The 27,451-nt window shown below is 38.6% G+C and overlaps 1 protein-coding gene across 3 annotated transcripts; it reads left to right on the top strand.

The window, feature by feature from the left end:
- Positions 1–928: 928 nt before the first annotated feature.
- rnf20 (ring finger protein 20, E3 ubiquitin protein ligase) lies at positions 929–27,043 on the top strand. 3 transcript variants are annotated; one of them, XM_077235792.1, is made up of 22 exons: positions 929–1,116; positions 2,932–3,104; positions 3,301–3,369; positions 3,520–3,618; positions 3,725–3,872; positions 6,234–6,419; positions 6,545–6,660; positions 6,732–6,878; positions 8,110–8,184; positions 8,756–8,875; positions 11,046–11,225; positions 11,376–11,511; positions 11,593–11,735; positions 11,841–11,997; positions 14,917–15,205; positions 20,116–20,233; positions 20,389–20,538; positions 20,635–20,847; positions 24,634–24,759; positions 25,903–26,043; positions 26,168–26,272; positions 26,362–27,043. In XM_077235792.1, the coding sequence occupies exons 1-22, from the start codon at positions 1,098–1,100 to the stop codon at positions 26,536–26,538; spliced, it is 3,087 nt and encodes a 1,028-aa protein (XP_077091907.1). In that variant the 5' UTR covers positions 929–1,097; the 3' UTR covers positions 26,539–27,043. The 3 variants fall into 3 exon arrangements, with proteins under 3 accessions (XP_077091907.1, XP_077091908.1, XP_077091909.1); XM_077235793.1 differs by having other exon boundaries at positions 930–1,116; positions 11,614–11,735; XM_077235794.1 differs by lacking the exon at positions 929–1,116 and adding an exon at positions 1,896–2,022.
- Positions 27,044–27,451: the final 408 nt, after the last annotated feature.

The raw sequence follows: 27,451 nt of genomic DNA, 5'->3' as shown, positions 1-27,451 counted from the left end.
TTGGCTGGGGGATTGGACGGGTATGTGAAATTAACTGCCTATGTGTACTTTGGAAGAAGGATTTCAACTCCAAAATATCCATAATGGGCCTGGGTACAGCCATCCTTACACTTAGTGTAACAGATATTTTAAATTATTTCTCAAAATATTTGGAAAACCATGGATGAACTGTGAAGCACATGGTTGGCAACGCGTGAGTTCTGAGATAAAGTTGATTTTCAGGTTCTTCAGTTTCCGTATTGTCCTTCTCAAGCATGTTCACTTTGCAACCTTTCTGTGAAAGTCACACTCTTTGTTGTAAACAGGCCGGTACTAAATATCTGGTAACGGCCTAGTGCTAGCTGATAACATAAAAGTGTGCATATGAAAGAAAACATGTACTTCTGCTACAGGAATTGCTATTTTAGACACAGACAGGGTGTTCTATTAACTGTGTTTGGATGTGCAGAGGAACCTGAAGTGGGAACTCTAAATAAAGCATTAATTTGATGCTTTTGAACTATAAAACGCATGCTGTTTATATAGCCTGCTTCAAACTTTCACAAACATTTCTTGTAAGAGAAATGACCTCAGTTGGCATCTTGTGTAAATTATACATTAAACATAAAATACTCAAAATGCCATAGGCTACTCAAATAATTAGGCTACTTTGTGTGTGTGTGTGTCCTGCACAAAAACAGTTTTTTTTGGTCCCCATGAGGAAAGAAAGCTTATAAATTATACTAAATTGTGTGTTTTGGTAAGGTAAAAATGCACAATTTTTCTGTGATGTTTAGGTTTAGGGTATAAAATGTATGGTTTGTACAGTATAAAGTCTATTCCGTCTACGGAGAGTCCCCATAAAGCATGGAAACCCAACGTGTGTGTGTGCAGGATGAGTGTGGTTAACAAAGTTGTCTGATTGTTGTGATGTCAGTCAAACAGAATTACATCAAGAGCAGTCGATGAAATCATTTTGGCAAACAGACAAGACATGGTCTGATGAAAGGGTTCGAGGCGTGAGGCCAGTGATAAACTTGCAGCATGATGAAGACAAAGACGTGCACAAATGACCAGGAACTTTAAACAAAGGGGAACAAATCTGAGGATTTCACAACATGAACTCTGAATTCAAAGGCAAGAGTCTGAAATGCATGCAAGGACGGAGTCCAAATAGTCATAGTTCGTGCACACAGCGTGACACACACAATTGCAGTGAATGGTATAGGCTAAGGATCCTCACAGAAACCTTTCTGCTATTTTGCATTTCAATAATATCTAATTTCTTCTTTTTCAATTATCTTTACGGTTGAAAATGGTTTTTGCTGCATGCTTGTGGAATTCACTAAAATATTTACTTTGCTTGAATATCTTATCATATTATGCTAAACAAGACATGTCTCTTCTTGTTTAATCTTATGCATGTTGTGTGCCCAAAAATGAATGCATCAAACAAATAAAGACCATAGAATCGTTAAAGGATTAGTTCACTTAAAATGAAAATTCGGTCATCATTTACTCGCACTCAAGTTGTTCCAAACCTGTATGAATTTCTTTCTTCAGCTCAACACAAAAGAATATATTTTGAAGAATGTCGGTAACCAAACAGTTGATGGACCCCCTTGATTTCCATTGTAGGAAAAAAATACTATGGAAATCAATGGGGTCCACCAATTGTTTCGTTACCGACATTCTCCAAAATATATATTTTTTGTGTTGAGCTGAAGAAAGAAATTCATACAGGTTTGAAACAACTTTAGGGTGAGTAAATGATGGCAGAATTTTTATTTTAAGTGAACTAATCTTTTAAATTGTGTTATCTTGTATACTGATAATCGCAGTTTTTGCAAGGGATAGCAGGGCGACAGGCCTGTAATGGTCCTTCCACCACGAGGTGGCGCTGCAGTTCCGAAGACTCCATCAGCTCAGCGCGCGGTAGAAGAAGAGAAGCTGCGCTGTTTCCGGGAGGTGTTTCGGCCGATGGATGAAGCGCAACAGCTACATCCACAAAACCATTTCACAATCAATAACAATCAAAATTAGGTAAGGAATGAACAAAACCTACTTAGTTAGAGCGTTGTTATTTAATCCACAGTGCGTTTTTAGCGCGAGAGTGTACCAGTGCTTTCATAGATCATTCAGTGTTGTGCTCGGGATTACACTGGCTCGCCGCAGTTAAACATATATCTTTCTTCCATTCGTGTAGCTGTATAATATTAATGACGGCTACCGGGTGTGTGTTAATGTGTCCCCTAACACTAAAGTACCATTGTTTCTTCTGAAATATCATGGAGTACCATGTCAATGTATATATAGTATATGATTGAGTACCATGGTATTTTTAAGGTGCCATGTTATCATATCTTACCATTAGTAACAGTGTAAGTTACCATGCTAAAATCCTGAAGATTAGTACAGTTTGGTGTAAAGTTCAGCGCTACTTTTACTATGTGCTACTATTACTAAGAACAATTAAAACGTTATTATTATTACATCTTAAATGTGCATATACCTCTATGCCAGGCATATTTAAATATTAGCATAATACATATTTATCAAAATCATATATTAATAAATATTTCAAATAATATTGTTACTAATAATGTTATGGTAATAATAAGATACAACAATTATAATTCTTATATAACATAATAAATATATATATATATATATATATATATATATATATATATATATATATATATATGCATACAATAGCAATAATAATATATTATTGTTTTATTAGCCTGTTGTTTAGAAGCATAATTTAAGTCTTTGTACATTTCTTTTCCTGATTCCTTGATTCTCTTCATAGAGTGTTTATCATTCGTGTTATAATTTCCCCACACACACAATTCAATAATAATACAGATGCCCTGCACTTTATATTCCAGAAGTACTTTTGTGATTTATGACTGTATGTACTGTACTCTGATGGTGTCTTTTCCACAGTGAGGTGCGTGATGTCCGGTCAGAAGCGTCCCAGTGATCCCAGTAGCTCTGCCCCCCTCGGCGCTCCTCCAGAGAAGAAGAAGGGAGGCGAGGACGGAGAGGGAATGAGCACTGGATCAGGAGGAAGCACTGCTGTGGAAACCGTCATCAAACTGGGAGGAGGATCCAACCTGGTGAGAAGCTCTTTTTGTGGGATATCATTTGAGCATTATATATAATATTTAGGTTGTTTGCACTCATGACTTAATTGTTTGTCTTGAATCTGTGAATGTGTGACTTAGTTATGGAAACATGAATTCCGAATTTGTTCACTTCTTCACTACCTGATTCTGGTCCCTTGTCCATTGATCCCTACACTTGTTCTTGCAGGAAGAACAAGATATAAAAGCCCTGCAGATCAAAAACAGGAAGTTGGGAGAATCCCTAGACCAAAGACAGGTAGATGCATAACTCGTTTATTCAACTCTTATCATTATAAAAAAACATTGAATAGAGTATTACTTCATCATTACAATACGTTCCATTTCCTACTGAAAAGTGGGACACATATACGTGCAAACATGGACTCTTCCTTCTGTGTCGATGTAGGTGATTGAGGATGAACTGAGAGAGAGAGTCGAGAGGTTGGAGACTCGTCAGGCGACAGATGATGCCAGTTTGTTGATTCTAAACAGATACTGGAACCAGGTAACGTTTTTTGGGGTTGTATTTACAGTCTATATAAATTGAAATTATATTTCTCTCAAACGCTACCATTTTTATTCCTGAATTTTGTTCCACCTTGCTTTTTCAGTTTGATGAAAATGTGCGATTAATTGTTCATCGCTATGACCAATCGGGGAGTGAGCCCGTGGAAAGCCAACCGCCGGAAGGGCGGAGCTTAAAACCTGGAACACCAGAACCAGATGGAGACTCAAACCAAGAGCGCGCAAAAGACAGAGGTACAAAGTTTCACCCAAAAATGAGAATTCTGTCATCATTTACTCGCCCTCAAGTTGTTCCAAACCTGTATGAGTTTCTTTCTTCTGTTGAACACAAAATAATATATTTTGAAGAATGTCGGTAACCAAAACCCCATTGACTTCCATAGTATTTTTTTTTCTTCATATGTAAGTCAATGGGATCCATCAACTGTCTGGGTACAAACATTTTTCAAAATACCTGCTTTTGTGTTCAGCAGAAGAAAGAAATTCATACTGGTTTGTAAGCACTTAAGAGAGTAAATTACAGAATTTTTATCTTTGTGTGAACTATCCCTTTAAATTGTAATAAGTTTGTTTCAATTTTTACATGAAGCATAGTTTGAGCTTCCAAATTCTGTCAGTTTTGTAACAAAATTCAAACAATAAATGTGGTTGTGGTGCTCTTTAATGTGGCATGACAGGTTGCTGTAGCACCTCAGTTCAAGCTCATGAACTGAGACAGAATATGATTCTGAACACCATAATATTTTAAAATTCAAAACGCAGAAATTCAGATAATACAAAAGTGGGTATGCAGCACATATGCCTTAGGCAGCACTTGCACAAACTATCCTTTGACATAATAAGTTCCTGGCTGGAAGGGCAACTTCACTGTCCTGTAAAACACATCAACAGGTGAAGCAGAATCATTTTACCTTGTGCAATCTTAAAATGGTCCATAATTGGTTCGGTGGTTCACCGAGGCATGATGGCACTGTTTTTGTGAATACGACAGCCATACAGTTGTGTTTGTGGCTTTTGTTGAAGTTGAATTAACCTTTAAAGGCCTAACATTTGTATGATATTAAGCAGAAATTAATCTGATGTAATCGCCCCTGCTCTTACACATATCTGAATCATCATTTGTATTTTTCATGTCTTGAGCTCAAAATACCAGTAATTGTTTGAAATAAAATCCACAGAATGATCTATGTGCACACAATTCTCAGTTTATGGCCAGCTATATTGCTATGTTTAAGGAAGCTAAGGTAATGTCTGTGCTATGTAATGATTGTACTGTACTATTAAATGCAATCATTGCTGAGTCTGCAGTCGGAACACGTTACCTCAGGGTGTACGTTAACTGAATAAATTGAGAATCTCACCTGAAAATCCAATAACATTACCATCCAGGAAGCTGATTTCTGTAAATTAATGTAAAACTAAATGTATCTTGCAGCACAGGGTGTAGTCAGTATGTACGATGATTTGAGACAAATATAATGTAAATTTAACATAAAACTGTAAGTGGCTTGGCAGGATTTTCTCGTCGAACTTTCTTACTAAATATATTTAATACTTAAATTTCCCACGTACTGAGAATTATTGCAACTCTGTAATAGGCCAAAATGTGATGTTTGACTTCCCAAGGCCCTCTACTCTTCCCTGTTGAACCCGCAAGCTTTGAATTTGAATGTGTTCTGAATGTCTTCTTCTTGAAAACTTGAAGCTGTATTCTTAAAAACTGGATATTTACAGTATATTTTATTAATGTAATTTATCATGTGCAATTTAAATTAATTTGAGTGTTATTAAATGAAAACAAATAAATGTAGTGCTTGATTTTTAAATAGACTATCTTCGCTCTTGGTTTTCATTTTTGGTTTTGCTAAAAAAAATCATTTTGATGCATCACTACATTCTTGAGTTTGATTATCAGTGTCAGTGTTTAACTTAGGGTATCAACGCCTAAAGTGTTTGTGGCTTCAGACAAGACCGCAGTCCGTTTAAATTTAAAAGTTAAGTCACCTTTATTTATATAGTGCTTTTCACAATATTATATAGATTGTTTCAAAGCAGCTTTACAGAGATAACAGGACAATAATGTTGTAATAGTATTGTTAAATATTAAATTAAACGGATACTTCTGAAACAGAAGTTATAATAGTTATTTTCTTCCCTATTGTGACGTATGTATATCCGAGTGAAACGGCTTTTCGATCAAGAACAAATCTAGGGCGGGGCTTGATTTTGTCCTTGGGGAATTGATGGGATGGTTGTGGTTTGCTATTGGTGGATCTCATGTGAGTGACAGGTTGCCCCGCCCTCACGCCATCAGAGAAGAGAGGTCGCTGCAAAAGGGAGGGGAAGTTATTTTGATTAAAGATTACGAGGACACATTCATTAAAACAAATAATATTCACAGATAAATAATTTATAATAAATAGTGCAATATTTATATAAATAGTGCAACTTAGAGTTTTCATGGTGTTTGAATTTAATATTGCAATTAATTCCCCATTCTCTCGGTTCTTTGAAGGCCAGATCTCTCTATTCTAAGGGTCTAGTCTCGCCTCTAACCCTGGTGGAAATATGTTCCTCTTGTAATGCTCCGCACAGGTCAACAGGGGGAGGGAGTGAGCTCTTTTCTGGCCACGCTGGCCAGCAGCAGCAGTGAGGAGATCGACACAGAGCTGCAGGAGCGAGTGGAGTCCAGCTGCAAACAGGCCAGTCGTGTGGTGGAAATCTACGAGAACCTGAAGAACACGGTTGATCAGCTGAAGAAGGATGTGGATTCTGGAACAGGTGAGGCCAACTCTAAGCAGCTCATCATCTCTTGTTGATCAATCCATCAAATTAACTACACGAAACGAATGATGTTTATATCTACTGCCTGTATTTAATGTGTGTATTCATGTGCCTTCCTTCAGGTGGCAGTCTCTGGGACGCCGCTGTCCGCCTCAACACCCTCCTGACCAATGAGAATGAACGTCTCCGCCAACTGACCAACAGCCTCCAGCAGAAGCATAGTCACATGACCAGTGAGGTTGGTGGTTGATTTGTTGACATGTTTATCTGTTAACCTTGCCGTATTGCTCATAATGTATGTGTGTTTAGTCTCGTTCTTTGGGTCGTGCAGCTAATCGTGCTGATAACAGAATCAGTGAGCTGCAGGGTCTTATTGAAGAGCTGCAGTGGGACATGGAGAAAATCAGACGGAGAGAGAATCGCCTCAACGCACACCTCGCAGAGGTGCTGGAAAGGGTAAGAGGTTTTTGCCCTACAGTCAACATGAAATCAAAATGGACACTAGTTATCATCTTAAGGCCCTGATATCTTTAAACACAATCAAAGAACGAACTGGTGTGGCGTCATTTGGAACAAAATGCGTTCGTTTGGAGTTCTAAATTATAATTGATAGTGACACGCTAATTGTATTACTGCTGCACAGGTATTACAAACTAGAACGAAAAAGAACTTCACTGTGAGTATATCGGGGCCTTTAAAGTCGGCGTTAAATGAAAATGTAATTTTTTTTTAAAGAAAACAAATGACCTCCATTTATTTTTTTAAATATTGAAACCAATGTTCCCTCTAATTTTTTTTCTTGCCTCTGGTATTGAGCTATTTGTTCCGCAAACATGTCAGTATTCTTTCCGCAACTGATTTGGCTCACTGCCGCTCACACACAATCATTCTCTTTCTATGAAACCTGTAAACCGCTGGTTGTAGCTACACTAGCTCTATAGCGGTTGACCCGAGCGCTACAATTATCAAATGGTTTCCCCCACACATTTCGCATCAGTCCTCTGCGCGACGTTTTATTGTTTCTGTGCGGCATCAGAAGTGCACGGACACACATACGCGCAGCTTAGAGGGAACATTGATCCTGACTGGATCTTCTGCTGAAAGGACAGACTTCTCTCTGGTGATGTATGCAGGACTTAAGCCCTGCCTCTTTCTTACAGTCAGCTTCAGCTCATATTCAGATCTGTCTCCACCAAATCAACAATCAATGCAGAGAACTGAGTCCCGCCCTACAAGTTTATCTTTTTTGCAATATATTTGTCAAAATACAGAAGAAAAGATCTGTTGCTACTTTCATTTCAAACACGTTCTTGGTCTTTTTGAGTACGATTGATTATCACATGTTATTCTTAAGATTTTTTTTTTTTTAAAGGGTTTCATTTTGTGCTGATGTCAACTGGGCCAAAATTAACTGTAATAAATAGCCAAATAAATTTTAGTCTTCAATTTAAGCGACTGCTGTGTAATATAGCCTTTCTTTAGTTACCAGCATTTTAATATCAGTTAACAGTAGTAATGGAATAAGGTTTACCGCAATAATAGCAAATGACAATGGATTTAAAAAAAGGCACTGGGATATGTCAAGATGTTATGTCGACTGGCATTTGTGATAGTAAACCCAAGATATAGTGTTGTTATTGTTTTAAATTGTGGCAGACCTGATATTGTGCTCTTCCGTCATAACCAGGTGAACAGTAAAGGTTATAAGGTGTGTGGCGAAGCCAGCAGTGTATGTGGAACCATCACGATCAACAAAAGAAAGGTAATTTTAGCCATTTTATACCATAATTGAAAAATTTGTGGTCGGTATGATTTTTTATGTTTTTTTTAAACAAGTATTTTATGTTCACCAAGGATCATTCATTTGAACACAAATACAGTAAAAGTAATTTAAAATAACTTTTCTATTTAATTTGAATATATTCTAAAATGTAATTTATTCCTCAAGAATTTATTTGTATTATTATCATTGTTGAAAAAAGTTGTGCTGCTTCATAATTTTGTGGAAACTGTGATACATTTTATTTAGGATTCTTTGATAAGAAGAAAGTTCAAAAGAACAGTATTTATTTGAAATAGATTTTTTTTGTTTTTTAATGTAATGCATCCTTGCTGAATAAAAAAAAGCTTTTGAACGGTAGTGTTTTTAGTCATCTTTAATATTTTCTGACTTGCTCAACCATATATTGATGACATTGGCAGGTTTTTGCTAAATGTTTTTGCTATACAATATAATGTTATATAAATGTTGAATATGTTGTTATATATGGTTCCTGAATGCTGTCTTCATAATAAAGGTTGAATCAATTAAACCCTTTCTCGTCTGTTGTCAGTTTGAGGAGATGGACAGTGAGTTGGAGGAGAACAGGGAGCTGGCGGAGAACCGGCTCAGTGAGCTCCAGAAGCTCCAGCAGGATCTGCAGACAGTTTACCAGGAGAACAATAACATGAAGGTAAAGCCCTCGAGACCACATACACCATTAACTGGTTAGATTAATCTTATGTTTATCGTGAGACCTCCTGTTCAGGCAATACCTGATTAAAACCTGATATTCAGAGGCAATCAATTGTTCAGCTCTTTGGAGTGGAAAATTAAAACCCCACACTTTTATATCTTGTCCTCGAAAGAAAGCTGCTTATCACGTAACACTTGAAGACATATACTCTGGAACAGAGAAAAACACTCCTTTAGTAATGGTGGAATTTACTGAAGCTTGCACATTATCTCTGAACAAAAAATAGTTAGAATATAATAACAAAACAATTGATAACCTTTGTGAATGTAAAAGGTCTGCACATTTTTAAAGATCAAACTGGATGATAGTTTTGGGCTCTCATAAACATTTTGTGGTACCAGTAATTTTTCAAAACAAACTTAGGGCATTTTTACACCTGCCTCGTTTGAAGCATTTGCTTAAGAGGCTGGCACGTTTTCTTTCTTAGTTTGGTTCATTAAGGTATCAAGCAATCATGCTCGTATCCACACCAAAACAATCGGCCCGAGATCACCTGAGCGAGGTGGTCTCGGCCCTCTGGAGCATTTCGTGGTAAGAAAGCAAGCCAACCCAATGGACCAACGAACCAAGCGTTATCAAAATTCGTAATGGGCAATGCAGTGTTCGCTGGGAGGTTCACAGTTTAGTGGAATATAAACGTGCACTCAGACCAATGAGAGGACAGTTTTACTCACATGTGACTCGCATAAACACATTTTGGTAAGCTTTGAAATGCTGCCTTGTAAAAGCAATCCGAAACAAGAAGAAAAGGCAACATTGTAACAACGTTGTCTGTTTTGGAACGAAGCAAATGATCTACAGGTCTGAATACACCCTTAGACAATAATATTAAGGTCACCGTCAAATAAACAGCTTGCAAATATACAAAAAGAGGTGATTTTATAGACCAGTTCAGCATACACTACCATTCAAAAAAAATTTTTTATCGAAATAACGCTCATTAAATCCTGAAAATGATGCATCACTGTTTCCACAGAAATATGATCCTGCTTGTGCTTACGCTGCAAACGCTCCCGTTTCTTAAAACACTTTCAAACACTTCCGTGTGCTCTCAAACGCTCCCGTGCACTGATCATTGTAGCCAATCACAGACCGATAAGCGCGTCAACACAATGGCCAATCAGAAGTTGTTTACGATTCCGCTCAACAAATTGTCACAATTTTCAAATTCGGTACTTTTTGACAACTCTATATTCAAATAGAAAACCTATTTTAAATTGTAATAATATTTCACAATATAACAGTTTTATTGTCCGGCTGAGCATGAGAGACATTAAAAAAATCTCAAACTTTTGAATGGTATTGCATTACCGAATAATGTTGTTAGTCACTTAGGGGGCTTTCGCACCGGAGGAACTTTTCTGGAACTTTTCATAGTTCCTAGAACTATTGGCAGAAGTACATGGATTTTGGCGTGTTCGCACCGCAGGAACTAGGAACGACTCCATTTGGAGGAACTTTGCTCCTACTTCAGTGTCGGGTCTAAACTAGCACTATAGGAACTACCAGTGACGTTAGTGTAAGCTGATAGGCCGAACCCGCCATTTAAAACAAAAAACTGTGTAAACACAGATTACAGCCTATATATTTACTCCAACAACTGTAACTCTACGAACATGGAAAACAGTGATAGATCGGCCTCTTAACCTTTAAACTGAGGAGAAAACCCAACGCAACTTTGAGGGAACCAAGCGAAACATGATTATGTATTTCTGCTCAGCTAACATCAATCACACAGGATACGCTAATAACTTTTCATCACCGTCTCCTTTCTATGTATAACAATTCTATATAATAATAATGTGTTAGACAGATTATAAACTAATGAACACTGAGATTGCTAGCACTGTGCTCAGGCTCTGGCGTTCTCAGCGGCGTCAAAGTAAAGGTCCGGTGCGCCGTCAAAATAAGTCACAACAACAAGCACGGCTTATGTCACTTCAGAGTTCCTACTGGCGGTGCGAATGCAACCAGGAAAACGTTCCTATGGGAACCATTAGTTCTCGGGTTTCAATAACCACCCTGGTGGCTAGTTCCTAAAACTACCCGGTGTGAAAGCCCCTTTAGATCGTCTAACAGGACGTGCGTGGTTCTCTCTCTCTGTCAGGTGGAGTTGTTGTCCAGGGCTGAGGAGGTTGCCAGAGAGAGCGCTGAGTATCGCTGTCTGCAGTCTCAGTTCTCGGTGCTCTATAATGAATCACTGGTGCTGAAATCTCAGCTGGACGAGACCAAAGCACGGCTCAACACGACCAGGACCGCCCGCCTGCGCCAGCTGGACCACATGGAGGTAACGTGGCGTGATGATGTGAATGATCTGGGAATTAAATGATGTTGAGGTTGGATGGCTGTACATCTCCTGATTCAGTGGTGGATAACAATCTGTGGATGTTATCGTCATTGAAGCATGTGTGGAACAATGATTTATGTGTTATTTCAGAACGACGAGGTGTCCTTGCAGCGTAAGGTCCGCACTGAAGTGATTCAGTTGGAAGACACGTTAGCACAGGTGCGCAAGGAGTACGAGATGCTCAGGATCGAGTTTGAGCAGACATTAGCTGCTAATGAACAAGCAGGTAACATTCTGTTGCTCTCTTTATAATGATGTGCTCATGTTTGTCTCCTTGTGAAGATCAGCCTTTGAAGTGAGTCTATAGTGCCTTCTCGTTCTTTCTCAGGTCCTATAAACCGTGAGATGAGACATTTGATCAGTACGCTGCAGAATCATAACCAGCAGATGAAGGGAGAGGTGGTCAAATATAAACTCAGACTGAGAGAGACTCAGCAAGAGCACAACCAGGCGAGAACACAAACTTATTGCCTTTGAAATAAAACAAGTATTAGAAGCAAATATTTACTCTAAATGAAAATAAGTGGTTGCTGAAGTTTCTGTTGTCTCTTATAGCTCCGTGTTGCCAAAGGTAATGCTGCTGTCCAATCACAGTCGAGCACAGAGTTGGATGTGAAGGAAGAGACCGCCTCCCCGCTTACACCTGCCCCGACGGGTGACGTCACTGTGAAGACCGAACCAGAGAGCGGCTCCGCCACACCCAGCACAACTGGTACACACTGCGTTTTTATTCTTTAACTGGGGGTGTTTGCTGAGGTATTTAACTTCTGTGTGTATTTCATCCTGCACCATTTGTGTTACGGATATGAGTAATACCTCAAATAGTTTGGCTTGTTCGGGTGAGGTGTGTTGTTACTTTTCTAAATGATCAAAATAAGATTTTAACATGGCATGACTATATGAATATTTATGTATTTTGTAATGTTATGTAGGGCTGTACAATATATCGAAATTGATGTCTCTAATGCAAGCAGCAGGGTTATTAAAGTAAACTAAAACTAAAAACATAAAAGAACTGTCACTTGAAATAAATATTTTTAACTGAAATAAGTTGAAATGTAAAAAAAAAACTAAACTTTTTTTTTTAATTTCAGATAATTTCTACGGCAACATTTCTAATTTCTAGTTGAAGTTGATGTAATAAAATAACTGAAACTGAATTAATTATAAAATCTATATAGACAAATTTTTAAAATAACTAATACAAATGACAAAAACAATAAAATAATACTTTAGCCTTTATCTTTATAGCCTTTATCTTTATATATTTTATGTTTTCATTTTAATATAAAATATTGTTAAAACAAAATATTAATTTGTTGATTTTAATCGATTCTCATTTTAAAGAACTGATATCGGTTCTTAAATCCCAAGAATCGTCCAGTCTTTGCTGTTTTCAGTTGATGAATGAACAAAGCTTTGTAGCTCGCCTCCCATCCAATAAATCGCAATAAGCTTTGTGCTTTATTACTTTTGACATGAAACAGTCTGATTTCAAAGTCGGTTAATTTTATTATGAAATTCAAACAAATATAATTTTAGTGCTCCTTAAATGTGGCGCATCAGTTCAAGCGACATTGTGAATCGATCATCTCTTCCTCTTTACTACTAGTTACAGCACGAAATAAACATGAATGAACATCAGAAGATGTGTTGAAAGATACAGTACATACCGAAATCCGTATCTTGTCTCATGTCAATCACATGTTTTATTGAAAAGATGTTAAAAAAAACAGCATGTAAACAATGTTTCATTTACTTCAGAAAATGTAACATTGTCCAAATTTCCAAAACTCATTAGTCAGCAAGAAAAATTTAATCTAGATAGGAGCATTTTACTAAATATACTATGCACTATATTACAAATTCATGATACATTTTACTGTTGTTCAATATTTAATGTATGTTTGATTAAATCTGTAAAATTATTTGACAGCCACCATTTGAATGTTTATTTTTCAAACACTGAATTGCAATACAAATTAAATTATTATAATAAATAAATATGTAATAAAGCTAGTATTATAACTTTATTATAAAAACTTCCTTGTGTGTAATTTGTGTTTGTATACAAATCAGTTCATTTTAACCTTCAATATTATAATTATGTAGCACCAACTGACTGCTTGTATAGTTTACTGCATTAGTTGAGAAAATTTGCCATGTACTGTATCTGATATATATCCAAATCTAATTTAATTCAATCTTAATCGAATAGCAAGCTTCTGAAATTTGTCAATAACCAGCCCTCATAAAAAAAAAATAGAACCATCATGCTGTTTCAAACCTATAAGATTTTCATTTGTCTTCCAAACACAAATGAAGATATTTTCGATGAAATCTGAGAGATTCCCTCCATTTAAAGTGGTTTCATTCCACTAAAACCTAAAAAAGGCCATAAAGGCATCATAAAAATAATAATTGAAGAGATTTAATCCAAGTCTTCTGAAGAGACATGGTCACTTTATATGAGCTGATTTACTGATCAATGCACATACTTGTAGTAAATGCAGACGTTCAAATGTACGTGCGTGTGTGATGTGTGAGAAATACATGAGGGTGAGTAAATGAAGACAGCGTCGTTGGATGAAGTTATGAAATGTTTAAACTTTGGGGAATAGTCATTTTGACATGCTTTGCGATTAGAACCGTGATTGATTGCACTGACCATTGATTGCATATGAAGCTCATACACGCTAGAGCCGAGCTGCTCAAACTGAAAGCACAAAAATCATTTAAATCAACATATCACATTTTTAGTTTTAGTAGTACGATGATTCAAAACATTTTAGATGGTTTACTATCATGTAATTGCATTAACAGAAGGGAAGACAGGACCTAGTGAGCACCAGCTTGTCTGTGTGAAAAAGATTAACGAATGGCTGCATTGAAAGTGTGAGTGTGCTGCGTAAGAAAAAAAAAGGGAGTTTACAGAGTTTTAATGATAGTAATACATTAAAAGTAGGGTGAGCAATTTTTGTAAAAATTTTGTTCTACTGGTTGAAACTCTCTTCACATCCTGACCTAAAATCAATAATCGAAGTTGTTTAAATATTAAAACGTGCATATATGTTCTGTGGAAGTATCAAGACCAAAACATTTTTGCCCAAACATTGCATTCGGTCCGAATACGAGGATACGATCTCCTGAATACAAGGATACGACCTGCCTGTCAACATATGTATTTCCATACCTCCGCTCACTTGCTTATGCAGACGTCACGCGTCATCAGCGTGTTCAATGAGGCGATGCAGAGTTGTAGACAGATGTTAGTCCCCAAGCATCACAAACAAACAGCAGCCACCTTTTACAGTTCCTCCTGAACCAAAACAATGAGCTAATGCTGCGTTCATGCCATGTCGTAACCGTAATTACAATATGGCAACCAGTGACGTTCTTCCTGGAACTCTTACTGTCCTCAAAGTTGGATTCATGCGTTTTTTTGTCAACATTATCAACGTTGAAATTAATCTGCATCAGTAAAAAAGGGCCTATGTTAATTTAAATATTTAGTCAATGACAGTGTGCAAGCATATGAGTCTAACATAATTCTGTATTTTCAGTTGTGTGTACATTAACTTTTTATATAACCCGCATTCTAACACTTATATATGATATATTTTTGCTTCAGGTGCAACGGTTAAGACTGAACCAGGTACGGATGCGGACACTGCTGTGAAAGAGGAGGAAAAAGAAAAGGAAAAGGAGAAGGAAAAAGACAAGGAAAAAGAGAAGGAACAGAGAGAAAGAGAGAGGGTGACTCGTGGGAGTACTGGAGGCGTAGCAGTGAAAGAAGAAAGGGAGAAAGCCAGCACTAGCAGCAGCCAATCAGAAGACCTAGCAGTTGAACGCTGCACTGTGATTGGAGGACCTAAACGCAAGGAGGTGGAGCAGCTGAAAATAGTGCGGGTGGAGCTCAAGTAAGTCATTCTCCTCAAAACGATGATTGTAATAATGAAAATGACTTCCGTTTATTCATGTAAGTGCTTTTATCCAAAAATCAGTTAAACTAACAATAGGACAACAATATGCAAGTGCTGTGACTCTTCCCAGTTTAATTTAACGCAGTATGTGTACTACTTTATTATTATTATTTTTTATTTTATTAAGATAATAGATCTAGAATAGAAGATAAAGTGTTAGTTAGGGCTGGACAATAATTCAATATCAATATATATCGCAATATATTTTTTTTCGATAACGGTGATCTGATTTTTAAACACATGTTCGATATTCGATATACAGCAGTCCCTGACTGACATTAGGCGCGCAGCCATCAGAAAGAGCAGAACACAATTGGCTACTTTCGTGATAACGTACACCATGGCACACGGATGCAGCCAGGAGTAGGCTGATCTCCAACGCGGCAAGTTTCAAGCGCCCCTGACCGCAATACAAATGTGACTTAACGAGCTTCCACAAGTGTGGAGAAAGCAGATGAAATAGTTTATAAGAGAGGAAAGACTAATTCAGTGGTATAAATTCAGTGGTGTTTCTGCTGAGATCTCAAAACTTCAGGTTTCAGCGCGCTGCAGAATGTGCCGGAGAGTGGTGCCGACTAGCAGCAGGAACACATCAAATCTGTTCCACCCGATAGGAGCAGCACAAACAACACTTTAACCGGCACAAACAAACAAGACTTTTTTGCGTGAATTTGGAGCATGTGGGGATGCTGAGTGACCTCAGAATGGCCAAAACATATGATTCTAATATCTAAGAAACCGAAACTTCACGCAGTGATTGACAGGGCGGGAGGGGGCGGGACGTGATCGGCTCGGAATGCATTTTCAATTTGCACATTGAATTGTGCATTTTTGCACAGTGAGTGTAAATGCAATTAATAAAAATAACATTTAAATGATCATTTTGCTATAGTTTTTGCTTGAAAATGTTAAACTAATTCTGTAAATCTAATCATATCTGTAATACATTTTGATTTTGCAACTTAAAGCGTTAAAATATGTATTCAATTTACATATTAAAACTAGTGTATGAAATGGCATTTTCATAATTTCAAAATTTTAATTTTGCACCAAACGTTGCACAAATGTAATGGCAAATGTAAATTTAATAACAGAAATGGATTGCCATTTTATATATTGCATTGTCATTTTGCATATTACATTTCAAATTGAATATTGCTACCCAAATGCTTCCATAGTCTTGTAGCAGGTATTGAGAAGAGAATATTATTGTTATAATGGGTTATTTCATTGGTTCATGTAGTTTATTGTGCAGTACCAAAAGACTCCAGCAGGTTTCATAGACTTGGCCAATTCATTTTTCAAAAGATTGTAGGCACAGACATCAGTTGTGGGTGTTCTTGGCAGTTTTTCTGAGGCTTTTATATTGTTCATATCGATATCGGAATTATATCGTATCAACCGAAATTAAGAAATATATCGTGATATAAAATTTGGCAATATCGTCCAGCCCTAGTGTTAGTATTAATGGATTGCCGAAAAAGATGCGTCTTCAGACGTTTCTTGAAAATGGCCACGGACTCAGCAGCTCTGGTTGAGTCCGTGGCCATTTTCTCTGGTTTAGGCAGATCATTCCACCAACAGGGAACAGTTATGGTAAAGGTTAGAGAAAGAGATTTTGTGCCTCTTTGAGATGGCACCACAAGACGGCGTTCACTTACAGAGCGCAAGTTTCTGGATGGCACTCAAGTCTGAAGTACTGAGTTTAGGTAGGAAGGAGCAGAGGCAGTGGTTGTTCTGTAGGCAAGAGTCAGTGACTTGAATTTGATGCAAGCGGCAACTAACAACCAGAGCAATTTTGTGAGGAGAGGAGTGACATGTGCTCCCTTCGGCTCGTTAAAGACCACTCTAGCTGCAGCGTTTGGATCAGTTGCAGAAGTTTGACAGTGCAAAGACCTGCTAGGAGAGCATTACAATAGTCCAGTCTGGATAGAACAAGTGCTTGGACAAGGAATTGTGTAGTAGAGCCCTGCGCGGGACTGTTTTCTTCATCCCGCTCCTGCCCGCGCCCGCTGAATTTCTGACCATTACCGCCCGCTCCCGCAACGTATGCGGTACAATTCCGCCCGCTCCTGCAATATGTATGTCCACTCGCGCCCGCAAAACTTTGAGAATTTATTCCCACACAATAATAGAGATACATTGATTTTGTGTCTTCTGCCGTCCCGCTTTAAAACACACGTATTTGTATTGCTATTATTAAAGAGATTCATGGGGTTGTTTGTTTCGTTTCCCTGGCCTGCATGTATTCTGACGCACTGATCAGGAAGATAAATAGTAGTCCAAATGTCAGCCTTGCTTCGGTTTTGTGCTGTAAATACCTGTTTGAGGTTGTTTTCCACATCATTTATTGACATCTCTCCATCATGTCAACACGCTAGGCTACCTCTCAATCCCGCAGTTTTTTTTTTTTAGCCGCCCATTCCCGCCCGCAGCAAAGTTCAAACCGCCCGCTCCCGCGAGATTTGCGTTGGGTCCCGCGGGACCCGGCAGGACTCCATCCCAATGCAGCCCTCTATTGTAGCATGTTCTGATAGGAAGGGCCTGATCCTCCCAATGTTGTATGAGGCAAACCTGCAAGACTGGGCAGTTCTAGCAATGTGGTATGTAAAGTTCAATTGATCATCAATTACAACTCCAAGGTTCCTGGCTGACCTTGATGTGGTTATGGATGACAAGCCTAGCTGAATGGAGAAGTTGTGGTGTAGTGTTGAGTTGGTCGGGACCACATGCAACTCTGTCTTCGCAAGGTTTAGTGGAAGGTGGTGGTCCTTCATCCAGCCAGAAATGTCGCGAAGGGAAGAAGGGATACCGGTCTGTAATTTTCCAGATGTGCTGGATTTAGAGTGGGTTTCTTAAGCATTGGGGTTACCCGTGCCTGCTTAAATGCTGTGGGAAAAGTACCAGTGTGAAGAGAGGTGTTTATGATGTGCATGAGTCCGTGTGTACAACTGAGGAAGAAATGGCTAGAAGTAGATTAGTGGGGAATAGGTTCAAGCGGACATGTGGTAGGGTGATTGGAAAGGAGGAGTTTAGAGACTTCTGCCTCTGAAAGCAGAGAGGAGGAGGGAGGAATGTGTGTGTTAGCTGGTAAGATGTGTGTGTCAGTTTGTGGTTTGGTAGATTGGCCACTGATGATGGTTGTTTTATTTATGAAGAATGTGGCAAAATGCTCAGCTGTTAGGGTTGATGGAGGAGGAGGTTTTGAAAAGCATGCGTGAGTCAGAAGAATTGTTAATTTTGTTGTGATAGTAAGTCATTTTAGCATTAGAGATATTAGCAGAGAAGGAAGAGAGGAATTGATAAAGACCAAGGTCAGTAGGATCTTTCAATTTGCGCCACTTCCTCTCTGCACCCCTGAGTTAAGAACGATGTTCGCGGAGAACATCAGATAACCAGGGGGTAGAGGGGGTGGCGCGGGCTGGCCTGGAGGAAAGGGGCAGAAGTTGTCCAAGCAGGATGTTAAGGTGTAGAAAAGAGTATCAGTTGCACTGTTAGTATCTAGTGTTGAGAGCTGATCAGGTGGAGGAAGTGTGGATGAGACCAAAGAGGATAGGTGAGAGCGAGCGTAGGTTTCGCCGAAAGGTGACCCGTGGTGGACTGTGTTGTGTTCTGAAGCAGGTTAAGGTTGAGAGTGAGAAGGAAGTGATCTGAGGTGTGCAGCGGAGTGACCAGTGTATGGTCAGTGGAGCAGTAGTGCGTGTAAATAAGGTCTAATTGGTTGATAAGCCTGATTTGTGAGTAGCCAAAGTAGATACTCGTTTGAGGTCTAATGAGGCAAGCAGAGTGTGGAAATCAGCAGCCTGAGCCTTTTCTAGTTGGATGTTGAAGTCTCCAAGAACTACGAGTACCATCCTTTGGGAAGGATGAGAGTAGCACCTCAAGCTCCTCCAAGACCTGCCAAGTTGACCTGGTGGACGATAGACAACTACAAAATGAATTTTAATAGGCCTAGTAATGGTAATTGAATGCGATTCAAATGAGCTGTTGTCACACAGAGGTGGTAAAGGATCAAATTTTTAAAGGATAAAATTGAGAAGACCAGTACTTCCACTCCTTCCGGTCAGACGAGGGGTGTGTGAGCAGGTGAAGTTAGTGTAGAGGGCAGCAGGTGTGTCGGCAGTGTCCTCCTGTCTAATCCAGGTCTCAGTCAGGGCCAATAGGCTGAGACCTGAATGACTAGAAATAGATGTATTGAAATCAGCTTTGTTTACAGCGGACTGGCAATTCCAGAGGCCGATGGGAGACACCGGAGGACACCAGAAGGGTACGCAGGTTGCTAGGATTGTGCTGCCTTCTACATGTGACATTTGATTTACGCGTGTTAGTAATAGTAGGGATTTGGAAACGCATAGTGAAAGAGGTGAAAAATAGAAAGATGAGAAGAAAAGTTGTGAAGAAGATATTGTAAACAACAAGAAAATAATACTCAAGTGCCTTGTGGGTGTCCTTGCTCGGTGGAGACATGCAGGTAGAGTCGCCTTTCTTAAAACTCTTCAGTCTTCACACGATGAGGGCTTCATATGATGAGCTGCCGCGGTATACTGCTTGCTTTATACTCCCCTGAAATGTCGTTATTGAATACAGCTGGACACTCCTCACTAGCGAAACAAATGAGACTTCACCAACAAGATTTCATCTCGTGAGCACAGTAAACGAACACTGTTTCCTAGTAACTACAACTGCACTTTAAATCAAATGACAAAAATATAAAAAACACTTAGTTACTGTCACCTCCTTTTGCTTGACTGCTTCCTTCTGATTTGCAATTACCAAGTCCAAAGACTTTGGGAAGTGCTAATAATGATAATAGGGAAGCTGATGGTAATGATGCGATTATGAAACAGGAAAGCCCAAGAATCCCAGAGGGAGATGAAGCTGTTGTTGGACATGTACCGTTCGGCACCGAAAGAACAGAGAGATAAAGTACAGCTGATGGCAGCAGAGAAGAAGGCAAAGTCAGAGGTACATAACCAAAAGTACATGCATACACTATATAGAGCTCAAATTGCTAATTGTTGCAAGTGAAGTGGAATAACAGATTCATCAATGAACAGATCAAGAGATTAATAGTTTATCAGAACAGTTCAGTGTTAAAATGTTTGTGCATGTTTGCGCAGGCCGAGGAGCTCCGTCAGCGGTTGCGAGAGTTGGAGGAGAGAGAGAGGAGAGAAGGAAAGAAGATGGCCGACGAAGAGGCCCTGAGAAAGATCCGTTCAGTGGAGGAGCAGATCGATATACTCAATAAGAAACTCTCTCTTGCTAAGCAGGTAGAGCTCAGATTTACAGAAATATATGAGAATGACATTGAGTAATGAATGACAAACTTTCTTCTGGAAAAGTCTGAATCTATCTCTCTCTCTCAGGAGGAAGATGCTTTGCTGAGTGAAATGGATGTTACTGGCCAGGCGTTCGAAGACATGCAGGAGCAGAACATTCGTCTGATGCAGCAGCTCAGAGAGAAAGATGATGCCAACTTCAAACTGATGAGCGAACGCATCAAATCCAACCAGATCCATAAACTCCTCAAGGAAGAGAAAGAGGAGCTTGCTGACCAGCTGCTCACACTTAAAACACAGGTGGGTGGGCTTTTGAGATGGATTGTTATCATGTTAAATGAATCCTTGAGTAGGGTTGGGTATCATTTGAATTTGAACAATTCGGATTTCGATTCCTTGTTTCGATTCCGGTTCCTAACGATTCTCGATTCCGATTCTTTTAAGAGGCAGGGTCGAAAAAGTTTAGGATATTTTAAATGAGCTAGCTAACCAACGATCTTTCTGAAGGAAATAGTCTAACCTTCTCCATCAATTTTAATTCTATGAACTTTTTACTTTTTATGAACTTTACTATGAATTTCTCACAGGGTTGTTTTCAACTACAATATAAATATCAAATCTATGAACTTGAATATAAATATTATAAATTATGAATATATTTTGACAGGGGTACACTTTCCTCAAGAGAGCTTTATTTTTGAAAACCTCATGAAAACACATTTACACATGAGTGTATGATGCTGCAGGTACTTAAACATGTTACCGTGCTCCCACTGATGGGCTAACCTAGTGCAGAATAGCAAATAAACAATAAGAAACAATTTGTAAAACCTTCGTCATCTGGCGAGGAGAGAGCAACCAGCGAAATAACCTGTGCTCCGAACGGTGTCGAGAGCACTTTTGGAACATATCCATGCCTTGGTTTGATGCTGCGTTCACATCAGACGTGAATAGAGCGTCTGGCGCGAGTGATTTCAATGCAAAGACGCGTTACGCGCGTAAAAAATTCCTGCGGCGCGAATGGGGACAGGCCCGCTTTTCAGTTTATAATGTCTATGTTTATATAGACGCGAATACTTCTTTTTTACGTGCGTCAATTTTGCTCTTGGAGCGCAAATGGATTCAAAGTGTTCAAGCGTATAACTAAACGCGGTAGGCGCGCGGTAGGCGTGAATTTGACGCGCTATTAGCAGCATTAGGACGACTCTCGAGTTGCTTCGCTCGGTTATGCCAACACTTCCAGTGGACGCTTCTTTGTTGGTGTTCAGCGGTTTCTTCTTCCGGTCGGCGGACTGTGAATCGAAACTAGGAATCGAAATTTAAACTTTTGAACGATACCGGGAAAATCACAAAGCTAGTCCCGGTTCCAATCGATACTCGATACCCAAGCCTATCCTTGAGTGAATCGTTTGGGTTATGGCAGGGGTTTTCAAAGTCAAAAACAGTGGGGTTTTGTGTTTGCTAACTTAATGCAAAATAATATTGCTGATATCTACATTTAGATTTTGGTTAAACCTTATGGTACCAATCCCATGCATGACATATCTCAATTTTATTAAAGTAAAATAACAACTGGAAAATATAAGGTAGCATGCTCAATAAATGACTAGAAGCTGGAAAACATGACTTATGCAATAAGGCTGGTTTATCATGTAAACAAATAGATTTTGTTTTACCATTCATGTATTTTCATGTTAACTGTGCTATCAGACATACAAGCTATAGTTACATCTGCTGGGTGACATTGAAGCTGTATTTAGGGTCACATCTCTTTCTCTCTTTAAAGATCTGTGCTATATTATATTTATGATCAAGTGGCAAACAGCAACAAGGCTATTGTTGACCACTTGGACAAAATCTGTTTCTGTTTTTTTTGTTTTTTGTTCATTGACATAATTTATGTCATCATTGTTGTCATTGTCACAAGTACAGGGATTTGCAAAGAAAAAAAGAAAATTTTCTGGGATAAGGAAAATTTGATGGATGATCATTTTGATACAAATGACAGCTACACACAATATGATTATTATTTTATATATATATGTGTGTATGTATGTGTATATGTGTATGTTTGTAACCGTTTATTCTGTAACCTTTTATAATTTGTTAACATTGTTTATATATATATATATATATATATATATATATATATATGTATATGTGTGTATTGGGGGAACAGAGAGATGCGCCCCTGTCTGACACAACGTACATGATGACGCCCCCCACAGCCTAACCTAGTATTCAAGTTAGAAATACTAGTTATATTAGGCTGCTGTCACTTTAAAGGGATAGTTTACCCAAAAATGAAAGTTCCTTCATCATTTACTCACCCTTTTGTCCTTCCAAACCTGTAAGACTTTTGTTCATCTGAAATCTGAGATATCTGTCCATCCATTGACAGTCATTCATATGAATTAGTTTTACAAACTCTGTATGAACTTTTTGACACCTCAGCGGTAGCTGCGTAGCTCGGCTTTCAATGGAGAGAAAGAAATCTATCAAATTTAATTAAAAAGATCTTCATTTGTGTTCCGAAGATGAACAAAAGTCTTACTGGTTTGGAACGAGATGAGGTAGAGTAATTAATGATAGAATTTTCATTTTTGGGTGAACTAACCCTTTAAGACTAATGCTCAGATCCAATTTACACATCACATTTTTCTTTCTTAATGGTTTGTTCACTTAAGACATAAGCAACTGTGTTTACTTGACGTGTTTACCAAGACAGGCATATTGATACATAAATGTGTATATTTGACAATAGCAATAAGCCACAGAACTCAATTTGCGATCACACGCTGTCTTAGAGGGGGCTTTCTGTGCACATGCTTTGACTGTGCAGAAAGCCGCCTGTCATCTAGCGAGCATCGAATTCAATTCTCTTGCTCGGTTTATAGTGGTTTTTAATAACTTAATTGCGTTTCACCTGTTCACCCATATTTTACTCTTAACGCGTCAGTAACTGCAAGCAGTTCTGCACTGCATGAATACATTTACATACTGCAATATAAAAAAAACTTGTCGCCACATTTGCCAGGATATAGCCCTACCCATCCACGCCTCCCCTGATGTGCCCTCGCGTGCCCTACGCTTTGAAAACCCCTGGGTTATGGTGTTTTATTTTTATGATCTTCAGATCATGCAATTGTTTGTTTTGGGAAGATGCATAGGTGTGTATAATGCAACTATGAAGTATAATTAGGGTGACCAGATTTCTCAGGGTGGAATACGGGACAGGATGGACATGGTCCCCCTCCCATACCCCCTGGTGTGTGTCATTCAGCGCGAAACCACATGGAGTTATTTTTTCACAACTTACTTTGCATAACAAACTCTTTTTTTTCTAAGATCCTTGTTAAATGTACACACACACGCTTCTTTGACATCGCACCTGACTTGATCTTGTCTTCCGCGCCCTCTGATATCCCTCCTTCACTTCCTGCAAGTTAATCAATAACGAATTGTGAATGTAAGTTAATTTTGTTCTCCAAAATATTATATGACGAGATTGGCTACATCTTTGATTAGGCTATTCTCGTGTGATAGAAGACTACTACTCACTTTTATGGTCACCTAGCCAAGAAAATTTAGGAAAGTAGTAATACGGGACAAAACATGTCTTTTTTAATAGACAGAAAATTCGTTGTCATTTAGGAATAAGGTCATGTGGGTGTTTGAATCGAGATGAATCTTGTAATGATTAATCATGCAGCTCTAGAGCTACATGATCTATTGTTTCTGCATTGACATCACATGATGTGCCAGGGATCGTAGTTCATCTGTGATACATACGGACCAGGTCCCACGGATCAGAACGCATGTGATTCGCGGATTCATTTCAAAGTTTAACCATCATAGAGTGGAAGTTTATCATTCACTACTTTGTTCACAAGGATACTCAGCAATACGGGCATTTTTTTGACTATTTTGCATGTATGTGTCAAGAAGGAGAACTGATCTGTTCTGAATTGAGTTCTCTTTTGCATCTTGCGCTTGAATGCTTTATACTCGCTTGAGTGTTTAAACTGACAGGACTTAAATGATATGCAACTGAACAGAAATGTCATTTTTCTGTGTCTCTCTTAGGTGGACGCTCAGCTGCAGGTGGTTCGGAAGCTAGAGGAGAAAGAGCGCCTCCTGCAGGGCACCATCAGCGCTGCGGAGAGGGAGCTGGGTCTACGCACACAGGCATTAGAGATGAACAAACGCAAGGTACATAGAACATACAGTTGCAGATTACCTCAACCTCACACAAATGCAGTTTGTGTACTTGCAACATCATAAATACTATGTGAAGAAAAGTAGCAAGTAAAATTGCACAGTAAAATTGGTTTCCTCTGAGGAGGCAAGGGAGGCAGTGAGAATGAATGGGGAAAGACACTGGTCTTTCCAGAGAGAGCTGGTACCGATACCCAAGAGAGCTGGTCTATTGTCCTGTTCACATGATAAATCCTGCCTCTTGTTTTTATGTGTTCCGCATTCGCAAATTGGTTTGAATGAATAAATAATGATGTTTAATGGGAAGACTAATTAAAAAGTAAGTAAACAACTCACCCACTTAAATATCACCACTTTGTTATAAGACATTCAAACCTGAAATGACTTGAAAACACGATCTGTGAGGTTTTTTTAAGCAAGCAGTCAGTTTGGTGAAATTAAAGGTAGATTTCCGTGTCTGTGACCATCATGACACATACAGTGTTTACTGCGCTTTAATGGAATGATTATCTGAAAATAAGTTGACTATTAAAAAGGACAGCTGAACATCAGTTAAATATACATGAAATTTGTTACTGCATTCGTACAGTTATTATTTTGTAGCAAATGCAAGAAATGCTTAAGAAAAGCACTAGCTTGTTTTGAAATATAATCTTAATAAATAGAGCATTAATTACATTTTAATTATTGTAAAACTAGATTTGTATTGGTTGTTGTTAATTTATTTAACCTGAAAAATCTGTCAACAATAAGTCGAACTTAAAGGGATAGTTCACACAAAAATTAAAATTTTCACCATTTACTCGCCCTCAAATTGTTCCAAACCTTTATTTATTTGAATTTGCTGAACACAAAAGAAGATTAATTGAAGAATATGGGTAACCAAAACAGTTGATGGACCCTTTTGACTTCCATAGTATTTTTCGTTCCATACTATGGAAGTCAATGGTCATAATGACTTATTTTGTGATCAGCAGAAGACACAGGTTTGGAACAACTTGAGGGTGAGTAAATGATGACAGAATTTACATTTTTGGGCGAACTATGAATTTACATTAGAAAACATTGAGGACTTTGCCTCCTCATTTCAGAGGAGCACTGCACGCCACTGAAATCCGTCCATGAATTGTGTTTCAGGCGCAGGAGTCAGTGCTGCTCTCGGAGGAGGTGCGCACGCAGCTGGAGGGGGTGCAGCAGAGGTTGAGCGCGGTCAGAGAGGAGGTGGTGGAGAACAGCATTTCTCGAGAGAAAGAGTCTTTCAATGCCCGTCGTGCACAGGTGAGCAGACCGTGATGAACGCTCCTTTAGCTCAATGCCAGCTGTGTGTAATAATCAGAGGTTTTATTGTGTTGATCTACATACTGTAGTTACGTTAACTGTGATGTTTCTTTTTTCTCATTAGGAGGACATTTCCAAACTGCGCAGGAAGATTGAGAAGGCCAAGAAACCGGCTGAGAACATTCGAAATGGAGATGAGATCCTGAATGAAGAAATAAACGATTACAAGGTCATTTTATGTTGTCCATTTGGATGGGGGACTAGAACTAGTTGTGTGTTCATAGTCTTTAAGGATCTTTTTTTCGTTCTGTTTTGCAGGCCCGATTGACGTGTCCATGCTGCAATTCACGTGTAAAAGATGCCGTTTTGACAAAGTGCTTCCATGTTTTCTGTTTCGAGTGCGTGAAGACGCGCTACGACACCCGTCAGAGAAAGTGCCCGAAGTGCAATGCTGCATTTGGTGCCAATGATTTCCATCGCATCTACATTGGATGAGACTTATGATAAATGGTATCTGCCTCTGTTTGGTCCAGTTCCTCAACTGTTCTGCGGGTGGAGCTTGTCCTGTAATGTTGGTCGAACATCAACAGTTTTACATTCCATTTGAAATTGCTTTTCAGAAAACAACCAACATGTTCAGTTGCATCGGTTTAGCAGAAGTAACCTGTTCACATTCCACAGGTCTGTCTTGGCAAACGTTTTTCACTCATAAAAGCTGCTGCTGCTTGCTTTAAGGAGTGTCCTGAATGTTTGTTGACTTCCTTTGAGTTAATACTGCCTCAACTTTACATTCACTACCCAGAGCCAATGTGAACCCATCAACATGAGTGAGTTTACAGACCTGTGATTGAAAACAAGCTGCCTTGTCGACTGGGCAGTAGTTCATTTGCGTTCAGTTTTCTGAACAGCTGGTATTGCATTTTTGTACTGTCTGTTATGACTGCTTATTGTGATGGTTGTGCAACTGCTTCATTGAAGTCCATTAAAATATTGAAATGAATTGACAATGTATTTATGCTTTCTTAATAAAGTTATGATAACACATTGTATTGAGGTGAAGTAGTTACACTTTACTACATCTACTTACTATAGTGATGACAGTAAATTATGCATAATTACAAGTAACTCACTATAGAGTTACGGTTAGGTTTAGTGTAAGTACATGTAGTTAATATTACTTAGTACTTATAGTAAGTACAATGTAACTGCGTCACCTTAAAATAAAGTTTAACCAAAGTTGGCACTAATATGTAATTTTGCTGATACAAAAATTTTTTGTTGCATGTTTACTTTGTGCAATGGGAAAAGTTTATGAATCAACTCCTTGGAAAGTTTCTTTCCTCGTTATTTTTAAATTGAGAATGGTTTAGTATATTAATAAGTTTATTAGAAAGTGTATGGTTACACT

Source organism: Siphateles boraxobius, unplaced genomic scaffold (genome assembly GCF_051911475.1).
Source record: "Siphateles boraxobius isolate OS27281-9 unplaced genomic scaffold, OSU_SipBor_1 2, whole genome shotgun sequence".
Classification (NCBI taxonomy): domain Eukaryota; kingdom Metazoa; phylum Chordata; class Actinopteri; order Cypriniformes; family Leuciscidae; genus Siphateles; species Siphateles boraxobius.
Note: the sequence above shows the minus strand (reverse complement) of the source record. Positions and strands in the feature narration are given on the sequence as shown.

Excerpts from the sequence above, each read along its gene's own strand:
- rnf20 (XM_077235792.1), top strand. Across the intron at positions 20,234-20,388 it reads AGAAGAAGGCAAAGTCAGAG|GCCGAGGAGCTCCGTCAGCG; the intron begins GTACATAACCAA and ends ATGTTTGCGCAG. Across the intron at positions 26,044-26,167 it reads TCAATGCCCGTCGTGCACAG|GAGGACATTTCCAAACTGCG; the intron begins GTGAGCAGACCG and ends TTTTCTCATTAG.